The sequence below is a fragment of the Humulus lupulus genome, chromosome 5 (assembly GCF_963169125.1).
Source record: "Humulus lupulus chromosome 5, drHumLupu1.1, whole genome shotgun sequence".
Taxonomy (NCBI): domain Eukaryota; kingdom Viridiplantae; phylum Streptophyta; class Magnoliopsida; order Rosales; family Cannabaceae; genus Humulus; species Humulus lupulus.
The window spans coordinates 31,285,945-31,307,448 of NC_084797.1; the positions used below are offsets into that span (position 1 = coordinate 31,285,945).

The following is a 21,504-nucleotide window of genomic DNA, read 5'->3' on the forward strand; positions in this document are numbered from 1 at the left end:
GCGAATCTAAAACCTATCAAAAAATCTGACTTCTCAAACTTGTGTTTTGACTTCTCTCTAAGCACTCCTTTTATAAACTCAATTAGGTCATTTAATTTAATTAAAAAAATTAATAAAATAATAGCCAATTAACAACCCTAGTTCGAAATTATCATGGGCTTTAGGCCCATAAAATTTCCCATTTGATTATAAGCCCACTGGACTTAAAATCAAGGCTTGTATTATTTTCTATTGATTTAATTAATTAAATAATTATTTAAATCATTTATCAAATTAATTATTTATAATTTGAACCTTGATTTAAACTTATTTATTAATTTATATACCAATTTATCTTAATTAATAAATCTGCCCTAATTTATATTTTCTTCTAAAAAATACATAACTCTGTGAAACTATTCAAAATTGACCTAGTCAACTTTGATAATTCTAATTGATAATTAAATCAATTAATTGAGACTATCTAGATGATTTTATCCAAGGCACAATGGGGACCATGGGCCTATAAAATCAAGCTCCAATAAGTTTCATAAATCTAACAAATAAATTTACTAACTTATTAATTCCTCGTGACTGCACTAAAGACTCAGAATTGCACTCTTGAATTCATAGAACGCTCTATAACAAATATAGATATGCTATTAATTATCCATTGTTACAACCATAATTGTCACTCAATCCTCTATAGACGGTCTACAGTAAGATGGGACTAAATTACTGTTTTACCCCTCATTGTATTTTATCCTTAAAACACTTAGTTCCTTATAAATGATATTTAAGTAAATTAATTTAATTACTGAAATGAGATCTCTATCATTTAACACCTTGAACCAACTAAAAGGAAACCATCATTTCACTTCTTCATCAGAAGCTATAGATGTTCATATCTATGATTAACACTCCCACTCAATTATACTACCGAGTTCCCAAGATGTAAGTATGGGCTAGTCCGTAGGGTAAGCTAGTAATGAACAAGTCAAAGAACTCAAATAATACAATCAGTTAGAATACTAACCACTCAGAATTGAGATTGAATTGACCTATGGTCAACTAGATGATATGACTAGGATAGGTAATAACGGTACGTTTACTTATCTTATCAATTGTCAATATCGGTCCTGTCCGATGTAACAAATACATATGATCTTATCTACTTTGCTAATGTTCTGGAAAGAACATAACACCACAATGTGTAAGTAGATCATATCGTAGATTGGCAAGTCAGTGTATGTAACGATCCCGATTTTCAAGACCCGATAATGCGGAAATATAAATGTTTTCATTTAACAAAATATCTCAAAAACCCGTATAAAAAAAAACTTTTAAAAAGTCATATGGCCATACTTAACATTTAATTACAAACATATTTTATAAAGAGTAGAGTGAGCCTAGTTTAGGAAAATTACACAACATCTCCAAAAATAAAACTACTTCCCAAAAGGTCGGTCCACATGTACATTTGCAAGGTAGACTCCAGCGCTCACTGCTCTGCCTTGCCTTTGTTCTTACCTACAACAAGAAACAACTAGGTAAGCGAAAACGCTTAGTAAGTTCAACTTTAAAACAATAGCATGCAGAGAATTAGGGTTTTGGATCCATCCAGTCCCTACACAATCAATTTCAAGAACGCAAAATCGTCCTAGCAAACTTATGGTCGTGCCTGATAACCAATGACAATTTATTTCATATAAACATATAAATTCATGCACTCAGAAAATCTCAGAGCAAGCAGATATATTATATCACAACTATCTTATAAACAAATATATCCCTACACTCAGAAAATCCCAGAGCAAGCAGATATAATATATCACAATATAATTCGAGACCAACGCTTGACAATTTCCAACAATTTGGGTGTAACATGCCCTCCAACATAAACGCTAATCAGTAAGAGAGAATCGAGCCTCAACACTAAGATCTAGCCTATAAATATCCCCATCAAGGGTAACTATCGTGCTACCTAGGGCATCACTACTTTTCCAAGAGTGTAATCGAATTTACACGAGTTTACAGAGACTTCTATGTTAATCAGTGGTGCTGGTGAGTAGTTGCCCCTAGGGTGTTCATCTACACTCAAACTTGGACCCCCTAGTATCTCTAGGCACTCTCACTGAATGGCCAATATTCACGGCTGCTATCTGGGAATAACTTATCAGAGCACTTGCTCGGGTTCTAACCGTTCACTGATTAAGTAAGCATGAGCGCCCCTAGGTTCCATTCAATTTGGCGCCCCTAGGTTTAACCAGCAATCCTCACTTCTTGTCCACTCGCCGCGGTAATGAGCCGGACATTGTAAAATCAAGCAGTGTGACGTGGATCAGCCGTCTAGGATATGACGGATATCTACCGTTCATATTTTCTAAATCAGCACTCACTAGACTAACGTCTCTGAGAAACTTTCTACGACAGTGTATACATGTGCACGTCAGTGTATACATGTGCATGTGTCCCTATACTAACATACACTACATAGTTGTTTCTTGTTACAGCCACACAATACAAGTTACCTACTTGGAGTCCTGAGCACTCAGCAGGTTTTCACCCTCCAACGTTCAGTCCAGTTACGCTAGCCAATATTGCAGTTATCCATACAGTATACTCAGATTAAGTATGACACTCATAATTCATTATTATTATTTTGGGCGGTTTGGTCATTTTAATAAAAAAATCATTTGTAAGAATTAATGATCCTTATTTGGTTTTAAACCCATTAAGGAAATTCATACAAAAATATTTGAGACTAAACCCTAAGTCTCGGGGAGACCTATCCTATGGTCTTGATACCTAGGCTCGGGTATTACAATAGTATTTTCCCACAATCCGCTAAATATCTTATTCTTTAAAGGTATCGCTATTAACCCATACTTTCAACAAGTCGATTAAAATATATAGAAGATTTTAGCCGGTATTATATCTAGAAAAAACTAATTAAATTCCTTAATTATTTTTCAAGAAAATAAACTCTTAATTTTCCTTTTATTTTTTCTTAAGGTTTTACTCTCTAAAAACCGTTTTAAGAAAATAGCTACTTTGTCTTAATTAGGAAAACCGTTAAAAATTTCCCATCTTGACTAGTAAATTTTTCAAAATTAATTAATCAAGTTTACTTACTAGAAAAATAATTCACTTAATCATTTTCTCAAAATATAGGGTTTTAAACCCTCTTTTAATTTACTAACTATTAATAAATTAATTCTTTTATTTTTAAAAATAATAAAAATTCTTTAATAAAAATAATTCACACTAAACTCAAAGTGGTAATTTTAGTCAAAATATGTTTTCAAGACTTACGTAGTTTATATCTTACAATAAGCAAAATTTTACTTTTTACCTTAAGTTCTGAAATCTCATCTTTTACACAAAGTGTGAAAAGCCTATTTTTTTTTTCTTCACATTTTTAACTACATACTTTGTTAGTTCATAGCTTTAAATTTAGTTACCCAATTATTACCAAAATTTTCCAATTCTATTTTTGGTATGCCATTTAGGTCTTTGTAAAATCTTAGGTCAAAATGAGCATTTTTTATTTGTGAAATTATTTTCCAACAAGAAGGTAAAAATGACCTTATTTTCAAGTCCTTATTTTTTCCAAATTTTGACACTTAATAACTTTCAAACCGTTCAGTATTTTCTTACCAAATTGTACAGTGGAATACTAGGTTATACTAATAATATGTCCACCAAATTTTAGAAAAAACTGGGTTCATTTGCCCTATACAGTGGCTGTCCAAACTTGGTTCCAAAATTAAGAATACGAAAAATCAATTTTTTTTTACCTAAACTTTGAAATAGCATAAATCACTCATTTTTAAACATTTTTTAGTGTTTCAAAAGCTCAATTTTATCTACTCAATCTCAACAACATCACAGTACAATTAACTTTTACAAAATCAATATACAGTGGATGCTTGACCCCTTGGAAGTCACAGCTCAAAATATGTATTTTGTTTTAGGGTTTCCAACAAAACCATTGGGGTTTTGGTCCCTATTTTCAAAAATCAACACACAAGCATCATAAAAATTATAAAACAACTACCATAACCTTATTACATCACCAATAAGAAACTTAAAGCATTAACTATACAAAATAATGCTTAAAAATAAAAACTATACAATAACAACCATAGAAAGTAAAGTCTTCACCTCTTGTTGTTCTTGCTTAAGGTTTTGATCTTCCTATTAGCTTTGGCTCCTTCAAAACCCTTTCAAAACCTTAACCAACTCCCCCCAACAACATAGATAATTAGCTAATGAAAAATCTATGGTTAAAACTTTACAAAAGTCTAGCTTATGGAAACTTTACCTTAGGGAAAACCCTTCCTAGACCAAGGCTTAAATGCTTCCAAGCCTCCTTAGTGTTCTTGAGGTTGAAGATGGAGAGAAAACTTGAGAGAGTTTTAAAAAAGGTGATAGTGAAAGAGAGTGGTCGGTTTTTTATTTTTTTTGGGGGGGGGGGGGGGGGGGGGGGGGGTTAGAAAAGTTTATACAACTCTAAGATTATATCCTAAAACACTCAAGTGTTTTACTACCCACTTGACATTATCCCTAATATTTAAAATGGGATTAAACTCAATTAAAAAAATTTCATCCCCATTTAATTCTTCACATGGCCGGCCACCACATATATTATATATGTGATAATTTTTTTTATAAAGGTTAATAAATATTTCCCAAGAAGAAAAATCCAATTTGACTTCCTATAACCTTTTCACTCTTATTAAGTTTTAAACACAAAACTTAACATTAAATAATTAAATTAAGTGTCTCACATTTAATTTAATTAACCACACAATAAAATTTAACCTAAGGTCCATTCTTGGAATAAAATTCCCAATTTCGGTAAAATTAAGCATTTAACACAAAATGCTCTAAAATTTCCATTTTCCCTTAGGTTTATTATTTTTTATCAAACTTTAATTTTTATGAATGTATTTTATGCCCAAAATATATTTTCCATATTTTTTCATTTTATTTTCCGAGATTTTTATCCGATCAGGATTTTTGTGTCGGTCCAAAACCGAAAGTCTTATCTTGACTTTTAAATCATAAAATTCATATTTTGACTAGCAATAACTCATAGAAAAATTTCCAAACAAATATAATATTATTATTTAAAATAATATTCCTAACTCGGGGAAAAAAAACCCGACCTGAGTCGTTTAAAGGTACCTGAAAATGCAGGACGCTACAGTGTAAATCATGTAAACTGACTAATCTTAGGACTAACTTATTTTGAACATATAATCATATTTATATTCCACTGTGATTACGTCACTATAAATACGATTAGCTATATGCTCGGGATTTAATAGAAGTTTATATTAAACAAATAATTATGAAAATAAAACATGTGAGCAAAGTGATTGACCAAGTCAAAAATGATTTCTATTATTTTATTGATAATAAAATGAGATTACAAAGAAATTGGGTTTTAATTAGGGCATAAAACCCCAACAGTAACGTCCTAATAAACAAGGAATGTTACACCGTGTGTTCAAAATAATGCTTAACTCGTTAAGCGAGTCATTTGGACTTAAAAGTGTACTTAAGGTTAAACAGAAGTTTAGGTATTAAAAATTTTGGTCAATAAGTTCAACTTCTCATTAAAAATGGGTTGATAATTACAAGGGATTCCAAAAGTTCTAAATAAAATACAGGTTTATCAAAATTACAGACTTAGCCAACCTAAGCGACAAATTTCAACTAATGACCCCTTCTCCTCAAAATATCTCGACTGTGGCAGTCGAGCAGGCTGAGTATGTACACACTGCCCCTACAACTCTCCAACTCATGGATGGTCCAGCTTCTTTGCCCTTACCTGCACCACGAAGCACCTGTGAGCCAAGGCTCAGCAAGAAAACCCATTCAAATCAAACATATATCCAGATAGACATTAACATCTACTTGATAACCACACAGGTTCACATAGATTTTCCAAACACTATACGAATCATGTCGGGTAGATGGATATCGCACCCTCACAATGGCCCTACCACTATGGCGGATATCGCATCCATGTTATGGCCCCGCCACTCGGCATACATTACACATGTAATGCTGATAACGATATCACAATTGAGCGATCATGATCACAAATAATGAGTACAAACAGTTATAACAACATAGGTTCATGCAAAGAAAACATTAACTTAAACAGATTCATGACACAGTCATCACCGTGCCCTATAATTAGGGCGCATGATATACACTTGGTGCAAGTGTCAGTTTTCTTACCTCAAGTCCTGAGCGATAAGGTAAAGCGACTAGGAGCACGATCCTTTCCTCCTGAGCCTTGCGGTACCCCTAATCACAACATAACCAGGAATAACTATCTAGAAATGAACCAACAAAGGGTTCCGGACCAAGTCCTAGTCTCCATGACCTTGAATTCTACTAAGTTGGGTAGTAGAACCATTCCCAAGCCCTCAGGTTTGGGTTCCCGCAACCCAAAACCCAATTTCCTACTTTTCTCCTATTTGAGCCGCGACACAACCCTAAAACAGTCACGACGCTCCACTAGGCAGAGATTCTCACACCTAAAATTCTTACACACACATTGCAGCACAACCACCAAGCGTCGCGCTACTAAGTCGGTTTGAGGCTGCTCCTGCCTCGTTGAGTTCATGCAAGCGTGGTGCCCTCAAGAGCAGCACCGAGGTGCAACCCTGTGAATAAAAAATTTCTGGGGTTTTCCCTGCGTTTTTCTCCGAACCCAATTCACCAAAACTCATCCCAAATGTGTTCCAAGGCCACAACTGAGTCCCAAAACCACAATACTACACCTCAAGCAACATAGAAACATAAAAAAATTAACCAAAATAGATCAAAATCTGATAATCACAATTTGAGTTCCAAGAACTCAAATTTTCTTTTAAACCAAAAATCAAGACTCAAAATCATGTTTCTGATCACCATAAGCTTCCAAATCAGTTATAAACTAATTCCTATCATCTATCTAACCTGAAATATCCCCAAAGCACAAATTACAAATTGGCAAAAGAATCAAAACGTACTAAGGCCAAGAACACCAAGAACAAAGTTTCAAAGGAAGGGATCCATACCTTAGCTGTGAAAATTCGTGGCTCAAGACATGGGAAGATCACTTAGTAGCACCCAACTCCAGCTAATCCCACTCCTCTTCCAAAAATTCCAACAAGCCCCAATGATAGAGCACCAAAAATCCCCAAGCTCTTAACCAAAATTTTGAGAGATATCCCACAAAGAGAGAGAAGGAAGATACATGAATAACCAAAACCCCTCAGCCAAGGTCTCATTCCCTCTAGTCATATGGTCAAAAGACCATAATACCCCTACCATAATCTATCTCCAAAATTGAGGCCAAGGGCAAAATTATGAGTTTGCCCTAATTTCTCATTAACCCTAAATTACACCAAAATCTTCCAATTAAATCCATTAAACCCAAATACTCACCAAATAAATTCCCATTACCCAATAAACCATGATAGTTTACCAAATTACCTAAATACCCTTAAACTCACCCACGAGCCGGGTTTTAATCTTCCGTTGTGACTTTTCCGCTACTTGGCTCAGAAAGATCTCCTCGTGCCGAATATCTCAAATATACCCACATAATAATGTGGTCCAACTCATAAAGCAAATAGAATTACAGATTACCCTAGCGGGTCAAAATTACGAAAAATGTCATTTTTAACATAAATGGGCGCAAAAGCATATTTAATACTAAGCATGCATAAGTAGTCATATCTTAATATATCTCATAGATTGACATAATCATGTATATATAATCACAGTTAAATCATATTAACACATAAAAATCTAATTATGCCCTCTTGACACACTAATCAGGGCACTGAAGAATCCACTAAACTTATTTCATTATTCTAATCATAAAATTACCAACCAAACTCATCCAACACAATAATTTCACTAATTTAACTCTTTACCAACAAATCCCAAATCATTAAATTCCCAAAATACCCCTTGGGTCGACCTGAGTCGGGCATTTATCATCGTTGTGACTTTTCCACTAAAACGCTCGAAAGGATCCACCCATGGCGAATATCACAAATATATCCTCAACGGGTCAAAATTACGAAAAATACCCCTCTTTAACAAAAGAGGGTCATTTAACACATTTAATACACATAATCATGCAAAAACAGTCATATAGTAATATAACCCCCACATGCCCTCCCGACACGCTAATCAAAATATTAATCCTTATTTAGGAGTTTTGTGACGCTACAACTATCATCTCCTAATAGAAATTTTATCCTCGAAATTTACCTTAATAGCTCGGGATATTGATTCTGCATATCTGACTCTAGCTCCTAAGACACTTCTTCTACCTTATTGTTCCTCCACAACACCTTCACTGAGGAAATAGTCTTCTTCTACAAGACTTTATCCTTTCTATCAATGTTCTATACTAGTTTTTCCTCATAGGATAGATCCTGTTGTAACTCCAGGTTCTCATAACTCAACACGTGTGTTGTATCCAACACATATATTCAAAGCATCGATACATGAAACACGTCATGAGCTAGGGCCATAGCCAAATTGTAAGTTGCCTGCCTAGTCATCTCCAGGATCTCAAACGTTCCAACAAACCTAGGGTTCAGCTTTCCTTTCTTCCCAAATCATTGTTCTCCCTTCAACGGTGAAACTCAGAGAAACACCTAGTCTCCAACCTGGAACTCCACGTTCCTATGTTTGGATTTGTGTAGCTTTTCTATACATTCTATGAAGCGAGCATTCACGCTCTAATTTTCTCAATATTTTCATTAGTTCTCTGAACTATTTCATGGCCAAGATACATGCCCAGAGCATATCCTCTAACATCTAAATTATCATCTCAGATTTCCCATTTGTCTAAGGATGATAATCGGCACTAAATCTCAGCCTTGTACCCATCGCCTTTTGTAGGCCTTTCTAAACATGGAAGCAAATGTATGATCTTGATCTGACACTATAAACTTTGGTGCCATGCAGAGATGTACATCTCCTTTACATATAGCTTAACATACTAATCCATAATATAATTCAAATGGAAAGTTCTCTGACCTAATATATTGATCCACTATCACTCATACAAAATCCTATTGCTTCACAATCATAGGCAATTCTACCACAAAATCCATGGTGATATCATCCCATTTCCACTCTTGAATACCCAATGGTTGTAATAACCTCGCCAGCCTCTGGTGTTCAGCCTTCACTTGCTGACAAGTTAGGCACTTAGCCATATATTAATTGACCACATCTTTCCTCATCCTTGGTCACCAATACAAAAATTTCAAATCTTGATACATCTTCATGGTGCCTAGATTTAGCAAGGATGGAGTGGTATGAGACTCATCTAGAATCTCTCGCCTGATACCAACATTCATTGGAACACATATTCGATCCTTATACCTCAACATATTAGTCTCAGAGGTTGTATAGTCCTTAGCCACTCCATCTTGGACGTTCTCTCGATGCTTTACCAATTAAGCATCACCCATCTGAGCCTCTTCTATCCTCTCAAGAAGTGTAGACTGCAGAGTAATGTTGTCAAAGTGGCCCACAAAAACTTCTATCCTTACTCTAGTCATATCCACTACCAACTTCCCAGATATCTACTTCGAGCTAAACAACTATCTCGGACCTCTCCGACTCAAAGTATCTGCTACCATGTTGGCTTTCTCTGGATGGCAAATGATCTCACAGTCATAATCCTTTACCCGTTCCAACCAACATATCTGTCTTATATTCAGATCCCTTTATGATAAAAAGTATTTCAAACTCTTCCGATCAGTATATATCTTGCACTTCTCTGCATACGGATACTACCGCCACACCTTCAGCACGAATACCACTACTGCCAACTCTACATCATGAGTAGGGTACCGCTACTCATACTCCTTCAGTTGTCATGAAGCATAACCAATCACCTTCCCAGTCTGCATCAGTATGCAGCCTAACCCTTGTCTCGAAGCATTGCAGTAAACCACAAATTTTTCTTGATCTAAAGGAAGACTAAGTACTGGTACAGTAACTAATCGCCGCTTCAGCTCCTGAAAAATGTTCTCGCATGTATCAGTCCAAACAAACTCAAGGTTCTTGTGTGTTAATTCAATCAAAGGTGTTGCAATTCTTGAGAATCCTTCAATAAATTGTCGATAGTGCTCAGCCAATCCAAGGAATCTCCTAATCTCTGAAGCACTCCTTGGCCTTGGCCAATCTCTCACCGCATCTATCTTGGTCAAATCTACCATAATCTTGTCCTTACTAACAATATGACGAAGAAATGTCACCTGAGGTAACCAGAACTTGCACTTCTTGAACTTGGCATATAACATGTGTTCCCTCAGCCTCTGTAATACCAAACGGAGATGCTGCTCATGTTCTATCTCGGATTGGGAGTAGATCAGTATGTCATCAATCTTCAAAATATCCTCAACTTTGATCCTCAACTGGTGATAACCAGATCGAAGATCATTGTTCGAGAACACTATCTTATCCTCAACGCTATAATCCTCTTACTTTCTTTTAAATACAATATCGAGAACTAGCATTGAAACATAAAACATAAACATTGCTCTTTATTGAAAAATAACATAAAGTAGAGGGGATCCTAGTTTTACAATAAAGAAGATGTCTTTAAAACCAAAATACAACAACATTTATTTAAAGAGATGAAAATGATAATAAAGAAATAGAAACATAAGCCTTAGATCTTCCAGCAACTATATGACCCTCATGAATACACCAACAACTATTTAGGTCTAACTCGCCATCGGCCATGCTATCATTTAATTACCTTGATCTACACAAGTGTACCATAAGGAGTGAGCTTCTAAGCTTAGTAAGGAAAATACACTCATAACAATCATACAACCAATATCAAACATAGCGCAAACAATTCATATTATCATAAAACCAGATATATCTATAATGACACTTATTCTATCAAAGTGAACTATATCATATAAACAATAAAATTCTAGATCATAATCATAAACTAATATTTTTCATAATCATAATAACTAAAAATAGATCAAGCAAGTGTAGATAAAGTGCTTCTAAAAGGGTTTGGCATCTGAGCCCCGGACATCGCTTAAGTCCGTCATACAATTTTGGACATCACTTAGGTCCAGCCACAGTTATCTTCTTGTACTTGAAATGTTAGGTCATGCATTTACTTAAGATCATAATCTAAATCCATCTAATTTTCCTTGAGTGTGGAGAAGAGAAGAGAGATTGCTTGATAGTGCTAGTGGATCTTGTCAAAACCTTATACATACAAAATAAAGACTAAATTAGAATCTATAATAATAACTAAATTCCAAAATCAAAAACCTCATAGAAGCCATACCTTCACCCTAAAAGCAAGATATCATGACCTTAATATCCAAGCCTCCAAGAACAACGTCTATCCTCAAGCAACTATAATTTGATCTTATGGTATTTTCGGCTATAGGATAGTAATTGGCTTGGTATATTTCGGCTAAGTGAGGATATTTATAGTAGTAATGGTGTCACAGCTAGGGTTCTAACTTTATAAGAAAATAGAAGAAGTAGAAGAACTTGAATACTACTAATACTATGGAGATTTCGGCTATATAGGGAATTTTTTAGCACCAAAGATGAAACTTTGAAGAGAGAAATTTCAAAATTGAGAGAGTTATTGAAGCTTGAGTGTGTGTGAAAAATGAAAAGGTAAATGGCTCTATTTTATAGGCTCTACACCCCAACCTTCTTCCTTATTATTCTCCACTCTCTATCAACCAAATTTTCCAAATTCAAATTTCCCTCTCCTTGGTGGTTTCGGCCAGCCCCTCTTTTTTACTTATCCAAATGCTACAATTTCTCCTTTAGTGCCACTTATACTCTTATGCAACAACATGTAGTCAAAGTCTCCATTAGTTTCTCTACATAGTCTCCCACGCCTACACCTATACATATTTAAATTTAAAATGGTTTTCAAAAAGTTTCAACTATGCCCTATATCCTCTACTTAGTTTTTGACTCCTTAAACTTAGTCTTCTAATCTCCATTTAACTAGCTTTTTTTTTATACATAGTTTACCAACTCTTTTATATGCCACACACCACCTAAACTTGGTCCATATCCAAGTAGAACTTGATTCCTCAATTCCAAATAGCTATTAATGCCAAGCTTAGTATTTTAGATAGTTGGGTCTTAAATTAATGCCACATGTACACCATATCTATCACCAAATAGCATGTGCACATCTTTTATAATTACTTAGTATATACTAATGTAATCATATCCTTCTAAGTTCCATAAAATAAATAAACCTCCATAAATACCAATCATGATAATTATATTTACCCAAAAATAATTATTTACTAAGTTATAAAATCGCAGCTTATTATAAAAATATTCTAAAACAATCTTTCTAATTTCCACCACTCAAGTATAAACTACGACATAAAAATAACATAAGGCCATAATTAAGGAGCTTATAAAAAATATAACCTTGGTTATTACAATGACCCATCCTTCTTCTTAACAAATAACACTCGCGCACCCCACTGTGAAAAACTAGGTCTGATGAATCCGAAGTCTAGTAGCTCTTGTAACTGAACCTCCAATTCTTTTAACTCTATCGGTGCGATCCGGTAAGGTTCCTTGGATATCAGTTTTGTTCCAGGCGCTAATTCTATAACAAAATCAGTCTCGTGACGCGATAGTAACTCAGATAAATCCTTTTGGAAACACATTCAGAACTCACAAACCATTTTGGTCTCCTCTAGTCCAACGGTTTTTGATATAGATCTCTAGCCTTTAATCACAAAGATTGTCGAAATGCGGGGTCCATCTATAGCACCCACAAACACAAATGGTTTGTTGCACTCGGGCTTAGAGGTCATTATTTTCCTTTTTACAATCTATGGTCACTCCATACTTGGCTAACCAATTCATACCCAATATTATATCAAATTCTTCCATTTCTAACTCAATCAGATCCACTGATAATTCTCTACCATCCACCTCTATAGGTATAGATCTAACCCATCCCCTAGCGATTACTAATTCCTCAGTAGGTAATAGGGTTCCAAACCCCACATCATATACATCACAGGATTTACAAAATCCATCTATAACCTTACTAAAAACAATCGAATCCATAGCACCAAAATCAATCAATACTGTATATATAGCCATTGCTAGAAACCTGACATGTCATCATGCAAGGACTAATCTCAGCCTTCGTCTATGTCAAAGCAACTACTCGAGTTGAAACCAAGTTGTCGCCCTCCTCCGGCCCTTTTTTCTCCAATTGCATGCAATCTTTCTTGACACAACATCCTCCCAAGTGGTGTCACCTGCACCAGGCACACTTTGGATAACTTCTCTAGCTTTCACTTCTACCCTGGCAGCTACATTGAGTATCCCGAGGACTCTTACTGAACCAGGAGTAGTAACTGCATTTGCAGTCTTTATTGTCTGATTACTGGGGCCTCCGCCTTGAATCCTATAAACGGAGGAACCATCGTCCTAGCATCGTGCCTTGTGGCGTTCTCTCTCCATATGGCATCCTCGGTGCCTTAAAAAATAAGGGCCTTCTGTACTACCTGAGCATATGTAGAAACCCCAGGTACTTGAGAAATTCTGACACTCTGGGCTGTCTTGAAATTCAGTCCCCAAACAAATCATTCCTTTTGAGCCGAATTAGTCGGCACTAAGTCAAAAATGAACTTGACCAACCAATCAAATTTCAGAGCATACTCTGCCACTATCATACTGTCTTGAACCAAATTCATAAATTCAATCACCTTCGCAGTTCGAACTACATTTTTATAATACTTCTCATTGAACAACTGCCTGAATTCCTCCTAGCCCATCACAGCGACGTTCCGAGTCTGGGATACCACCTTCCACTAAGTTTAGTCATCATCCTGCAACATTCGAGTGGCATAGCCCACCCTATCATTAGCTACCACTTTCATAAAATCTAGGATGGAACTGATCATTCTCATCCACTACTCAAATATGAGTGGATCTGAGCCTCCCTCAAAGTACAGAGGGTGTTGCTTCCTGAACCTCTCATAGAGCGATTTGTTGAGAATAATGCCCTTAAAGCAATTATAGTTTACAAATGTTTTAAATGAAATAAATAATTGAATTGAGTTATTATATATATAGACTACGTCGAATATTATGTTGATAATATTAAGTAAATATCATAAAATTCTAAAGTTCATCTATGTGGTCTTAATCTCGTATTGGTATGAGACGATTGAGATTAATATAATGAACTTAAAACAGTTCACAGTAAAATAAAGTTATGGAATCTTTAGATTAATTACTGCTAGTACGATTCGCTAGTATTATGAATACAAGTGACCTAAATCCGTGTCACTAGTGTAGTGAGACACTTTAATGAATGTACTTTATATATAGTGATATATAGAACTGGACCAGATGTGATTTATTAATACTTGTTTAAACTCTGCGTCGTAGTATTAATCAAACACATTAAACGATGATCATATACACGACAATCTTAATCTCGGGGTTACTATGAACTCTTATATATGTCATCTGATCCTTTGATTCATGCATTAAGGTTTGTCAGAATGATCAGGCTAATAACAATTATTTTGGGGACTCAATGATATATATGGCTGGGGACATAGTTTAACAGATATGGAATCTATACCCTCTTATAGATTGAATAATGGTTCCCTATTGAGTTGACTTTTGGAATAGAAAAGGTTATGAGTGCTCACGTCGCAAACTTGTTGTGACACAACCTTCACTAGTAAAGTCAATGGTGCACTAAGAACTAGATATAGTTAAAAAGGTAAAACAATAATTTTATTCAATTTTAATTATAAACCATTAATGGAGGATTAACATTTTATGTAATGATTATATCAATGGAGACATTATTCTTTAATAAAGTACTTTGTAAATATATGTGTATAATCATCAAGTGTTCAATCTCATATTTATATTGGAGTAATCATGAGATTAATAAATATAATTATTTAATAAAAGATATTTGATTAATAATCTAATATTTATTGGATCTTGAAATTATAGGTCCCCAAGGTGGCTCTAACAACACCATATCAAGGAAAGAGTTGATACAAGGGTAAAACTGAAATTTGGAAATTTGAGAAGAATTTTATTCTTCATGTCAAATATACAATTATATGATAATTGAGGTTGAATAATTAATTTGGAATTAATTATTAAATTTTGAAAATGTATTTATTCATTTAAATATAGAACTTTTGAAATATATATATAATAAATAAATAAAATTTTGAAATTAAATATTTTATTTGAGTGGGAGAAAATAAAAATGGTAAGTCAAAATAGTTTTTGATTTATTGATTTTTAAAATGATGATAATAATGATGATCATTAATTTGAATTTTGAATTTATAATTTAAATTTGAATTATGGTTGTGATCTTTTCCTTAAAAAGATAATACCATATTTTGTGGGAAAGATTTATTTAATTGATGAAATAAATAAATAAAAACAAATAGCAAAAATACAATGTTCATGAAAGGGAATAATGCTACACGCATGACAAAGTCCAAGGCCTGTGTCATGCGTGTATACGATAAAATATCAATATTGTTTTTATTTATTTAATTAATAATTTAAAAATAGATATTTTTACAATTTTGTAAATTAGATACTGCCTATATCAATTTCTATCATCAATATGATTTTATATTATTATTATTATTATTATTATTATTATTATGTAATATATATTCTATATATACTATGTGATAATAAGAGAATAACAATGGTGATTCATAAGAGTTTTAGAAAATTGTCACGCAAGACATTCTTCATCTGCTTCTCTTATTATTCCAACATTTCTCTCAAGTCATAATCCAAGTACTCATGTGTTGAGATAAACTTGTGATTTCTAAATTACAAACTCTTGTTCTCTATGTGCCAAACCACATCTTGAGGTGTAGAGAACACTCCAAAATATCGTGGTTTGAGTACTCAAAGCGTTGGATAGGAAGATTGTTATTTATACGAAAAGACTCAAGGACACTTGATAGACTTCATGAGGTAAATATTTTTGTCATTAAATATTTGTATATGTGTGCATATAATATATAAGTGTGTGTATATATATGTGTATGCGTGTATATCTATGTATATATATATATATACATGTATGAGTGTGTGTATATATATATGGAAGACTTCTCAATGGTTACTACCCATATATGGGTACTAATAATTACGATGATGTGGCAACATAGTGGCTTGGTATAGCAAGTCACTAACAGGTAAATATTTTTTTTCTACATTAATTTCGAATTTTCATATATAATGCTTAAATAAGAATTTTTTTAATTCTTTAATTTAATAAATATATGACCGCCATGTAATCAGGTAGCCTTTCAAAAAAAATTTAAAAAAAAATTAAAATTTATTTTTGGAAATATTAATTAACGACTATAAATACGGACCATTGATCTTAATCTAATGGTTAATATTAAAGTAATTATCCATGGGTAGTAACCATTAAGAGTGTCCTCATATATATTCCATTATTAATGATATTGCATATTAATGGTTCCTAAATGTATTCTTGAACATATAAATTGTTTATATGAGAGGTGGAAATTTGTTTGTTGTTAATCAATGGGCCCACCATGCAATTTCCCTGCGCACTCTAATTTTTTTTTTCAACAATTGGTATCAAGAGCAATCATTAATCCCTACATATTTTTAATTACTATGTGAGACCATGTGCATTTTTATATTATATGTGATATATATATATATATATATTTGAATGGATGTATATTTATATTGATGATGATATAATCTTAAGGGTTGTTTATAATGGTGCTTTTGAGTTTAGGAATGGTTCTTAATATTTCTAGATGAAAAATGTAACCCATTTTTTGGGGCATAGGAATTTTGTAATTTTATTTTTCGAAATGCAAATTATAAAATTGTTGTAATTGGATTCAACGAAGTTTGGCACGAAAATCGAGATGACATCACCACCACTGCTAACCACCGTGGGCATGCACCCCGAGGTGCCTCCCCCACCGTCCTTACGGACCGTACGACCCCATCCGTACAACGTCGCCGCCGCTCGTGTACTCGCCACCACCATGGCCGACCGAACTCCTCCATGTCCCCGGGACCCCCTGTCGCCGCCCCTCTTTATGACACACCTAGGGTTTGTGTCAAGCAAATGCTAATGTGTTGTTACCAAAAATGTTTTAATTAATTAAAAATTTTAAATTGAATTAAAATGGTTTTAATTTGGTAATTTCTATAATTCAAATAATTTTGATTATTTTCCTTAATTGAAAATGTTTTAATTATTCTCTTCCATAATTAAAATTGTTTTAATTTTAATTTATTAAAATTAAATTTTTTAATTTTATTTTCAATTAAATAACTCAAATTCAAATTAGGCCTTAGAAACTATTTGTGTGTTAAAACCCAAAGCTTAATTATTTTAAAAGTTGTATAATTCAAAATGGATATGGGAAAGGGTGGCATTGGCTCAACAAGACTACATCTCAAGGCTCGAGATCAAGTCGTTCTTAATCAGACCTTAGCTAGTCTAGGTTACATTTTCATGTATATTTTATAAGTATTGTATTTTTTTTCTAGAAATACCCAAAAGTCACCAACCTGCATTTATTTATTTATTATAGATGTTTGAATATGATTAAAATGTTTAATATTTTGTCATGCATTATAACATGCCATTCATACACCCACACAATACGCAATTAGCATGCATTACATTCGTGTAGAAACATGTTCTTAGGAACGTCTTATATTTTATTATATGTTTATATATGATAATTCATATAATAATAAATTTAGTCTTAATTAGTTAAGATGATAAATTGAAATTGTTTAATTTATTATTTTAATGAAAAATGTTTTATTAAAATAAAAATGATATTCTTTTAATTAAAGAAAAATTATAATTATAATTAAGGGCACAATGTATTCATTTTATTTTTCTTAATTGGATTAGTAATTATTAGAATATCATTTGGTAAAAATAATTAAATTTATTTTTACGACTAAATTTAAAAATATTGATTTTGTGAAAAACACATTTTTCCAAAATAGTGAGTGGAAGAGGGAGTTATGACAATAAGTCTCATGGTCTCCATTATTGGTTGAACACCAAGAGGCACAAGAAGGGCCTCGTGTCGTCTCTGTTTGCAGCCTCCCTAAGGAAATGCTTTCAAATATGATTATTTTATCTCAAGGTTGACTTCTCTTATGAGAATATTATTAATGATGTATTTCAAGTTTGACTGACCCTAAGGCACACTGTTAAGTTAAGTCATTAATCGAAAATAATGGGTTACACTCCAAAGATGTATTTAGGCATTCGAGCACGACTAGTACATCTTGACCAAACTAGCAATTGTTCATAAGTCAAAAGAGAAAATTGTGTTTTTAAGTTTTCACTTATGAAATTGAGATTTGTCTCAAAATTAATTTGGAATTAGTCTGGCCTACCCCAAGGCTGGTCAATTAATTTTTAAATTTAATTTATCGTGGATTAGTATTTAATTTCTTATGTATTTTTATATGTTACATTCATGCATCATGTTTACTTTTCTGAATAATATCTGGTATTTATTATATGTTTTAATACATTAAATTTTATTTATTTATTTCTAGCAACTATGGTTAATTCTCTTAATCCTGATCAAGTACTTGAAAACTTGGGAATCGACACACCCCCCATTGATAGAATCTTGGAAATGATTTCATTTAGTCTTAACCACATAAGAAGATGGTATGGAGGAATTCACATTGTCCTTAGAACACAGAACTTGTACGGAGCGATCTTTGATCCACATCCAGAGGTTCCAAGCTTTTCATCCAGCTTTGATGAACATGAAAAATATGGTGAATGGATGACATTGAATCACCTAGCATGTCAATGAATGTTATCGACCATGCATGGTGACATTAAAGAAAGATATATGGTTATTGAAACTGCATACGAGATGTGGACCTTGATAAAGAGTGATGCTCTGACATATGCTCAATTTTTAAGATACTGGGTAAATTCGATTTAATTAAATACTCTTCTTTAATATTTTAAATGGTTGATTCAAAATTATGCCACTAATATTATTTTTCATTTGTTCTTGTTTTTAGGGATGCAGAAATCTTTTGAGGAAAAAAAAGCATTTTCATTGAAACCAAAGTGAAGAAGAAATGATTAAGACAATTGAATAAAGAAAAGATTAGTTTAGAAATTTATTTTGTTTACTTTAAATTTTTTTTAATTTTTAGTCATTTTGAAATAGTGTATTTTCATTATGAAAGAAACTAATAAGTTCTTTCTTTAAATTAGTTCTAGAAACAATATTTTAGACTTCTTTATTGATGAGTGAACAAGTTTAATATTTCTTTTAAATAATAAATTCAATTGTTATTTCAGAAATATATCTGTTCTACATATTTCATCAATGAGTATAAATGATAATTATGAATTATTCATTATTATGAAAATTATAGATTTAATAAATATGACATATTATTCCAACAACAATTAAGTGAAACATATATGTGAATTAATTTTTTAGATTGGTTTATAATTAAATAGACACATAAAACAAATAAAAGACAATCTTTTATTAGAATTATTCATTGGTTCTCTCCCTGTTCATATAGTCTATTAATTAAAGTTAACAAAAAAGGACTTTTCTCTAATAAAGGCTCAAAAATCACATAATCGTTTAGCTAATACATAGAGATGTATGTTGAACCTTTTAATGTTCAGAGCTAAAAGAGATAATGAATATTAAGTCAATATTGATTGACATTTATTTAAGATATGTTTACCTTTGTTAAATGCAAAAGAAATTTCCAGAAATTTTCATGCATCGTTCAAAGTAAAGTCACTTAAGACATGTTTGATCTGATCAAAAGGATGTCTAAACTCGAATTTGGAATTCAAGTTATTTGCATGTGAACTTGGAATTCAAACCCAACTCACATACAACTAGAATTCTAAGCAACATTAGTATTTTGGAAATGGAATATAATTATATTAGATAAGATAAGATTAAATAGATAATGCATGATAATTATCATCTTCATTATTTCTATAATTTTGACACTTGTTATACTCTGTACATGTTTGATTGTACAACATCAAGTTGGATTCACAAGTAGTTATGTGAATAAATGGAAAGTTTTCCATGAAGTCATTTAGTGAAACAATTTAATAATCATAAAAGATTACAAAAGTGTTTGTATATCTTAAATGCTACTTTAATGAAACATGATTATTATAATTACTATATTTCTAGTTAACTAGTAATAGAAATAATGATTGTAGGTCAAGTACACAAGTTACTGATAATTAACATTGGTAAAACTAAAGAATATCACAAATTTTGTAAAGCTTTATTGTAGTGGGAGCGTTAGTTAGTAACTACTCTGTTAACAAACATAAAGTTTAGTTGATTGTGTCTAACACGATCTAACTATGTTTCATTCACATATTATTATGTAATGAATGATTTTAACAAAATACAATGGTTGAAACACCATGAATCTAGAAATGCAATTTGGAATTCCTATGACATCTGGATTCTTGAACATCCAACTAAAGTTCATTAAACTTCAGTTTGCAACAGAATATTCAAGATGAAGAGGAGAACATAGGAAAGCATCGACTGTTCAAAGTAAGGTTAATAACCGAAGGCTATAAACAGAAAGACGAAATTTATTACTTGAATAAATACCTTCTACTGTAACCAAGCTTAAATATATTTACATACTCGTATCCATTGCTTTTTGCATGGATTATGAGATTTATTAAAATGGATGTCCAAGTAGTCTTTCTTGAAAGGTTGGCATGACAAAACCGTTTGAAGATCTCGGCCAGAAAGATTCAAAATAAAAGATCAAAAGCAAAGTTGTTTGCAAGACTTCTTAAATCCACCTTTTGATTTTAACGAGGCATAAGATCTTAAATATCTTTGATTTAATCAAAGATTCTATTGTGATTTTTATCCTTCATGTTGATATCATTCTGATCATTAGTAATGATGTAGAGAAATTATCAAAAGTAAAGAAATGGTTAGCTGAACATTTCTAAATATTAGTTTTAGAAAATCCAAATATGTTCTATACATTCAAATCTTTGGAGATTGAAAGAGTAATCCTTTGGCCATGTCTCAAGCAACATATATAGATTAGAAGCTAAAACACTTTAGTTTGCAAAACTCCAAAAAAGGCTTTTGCCTTCCTGGTCAGGAGGATGTATTATCTAAATAATAATGTCCATTTATTCTTCTACAAGAAAAGAAGGACATGAGATAGTATTCATACAACTTAGTGATGGACTGTTTTATGTATAGAATATTATGTGTTCAAATTGACATTTGTTAAACAGTGGGAATAGTCAGCAGTTGTCAATCCAATGTTGGATTGAGTCATTGAATAATTATAAGGACTTAATTTTCTGAGTATCTTGAATATAATAGAGATTATAAGTTTGTGTAT

The 21,504-nt window shown here is 32.6% G+C and overlaps 1 protein-coding gene across 1 annotated transcript; it reads right to left on the reverse strand.

Moving 5' to 3' along the window:
- Positions 1-9,896: 9,896 nt before the first annotated feature.
- Positions 9,897-10,241, reverse strand: LOC133779010 (uncharacterized mitochondrial protein AtMg00860-like). Its single transcript, XM_062219016.1, has one exon. The coding sequence runs from the start codon at positions 10,239-10,241 to the stop codon at positions 9,897-9,899; it is 345 nt and encodes a 114-aa protein (XP_062075000.1).
- Positions 10,242-21,504: the final 11,263 nt, after the last annotated feature.

Bases quoted from the DNA above. Each gene is read 5' to 3' on its own strand.
- LOC133779010 (XM_062219016.1), bottom strand. From the start codon at position 10,241: ATGGTAGATTTGACCAAGATAGATGCGGTGAGAGATTGGCCAAGGCCA.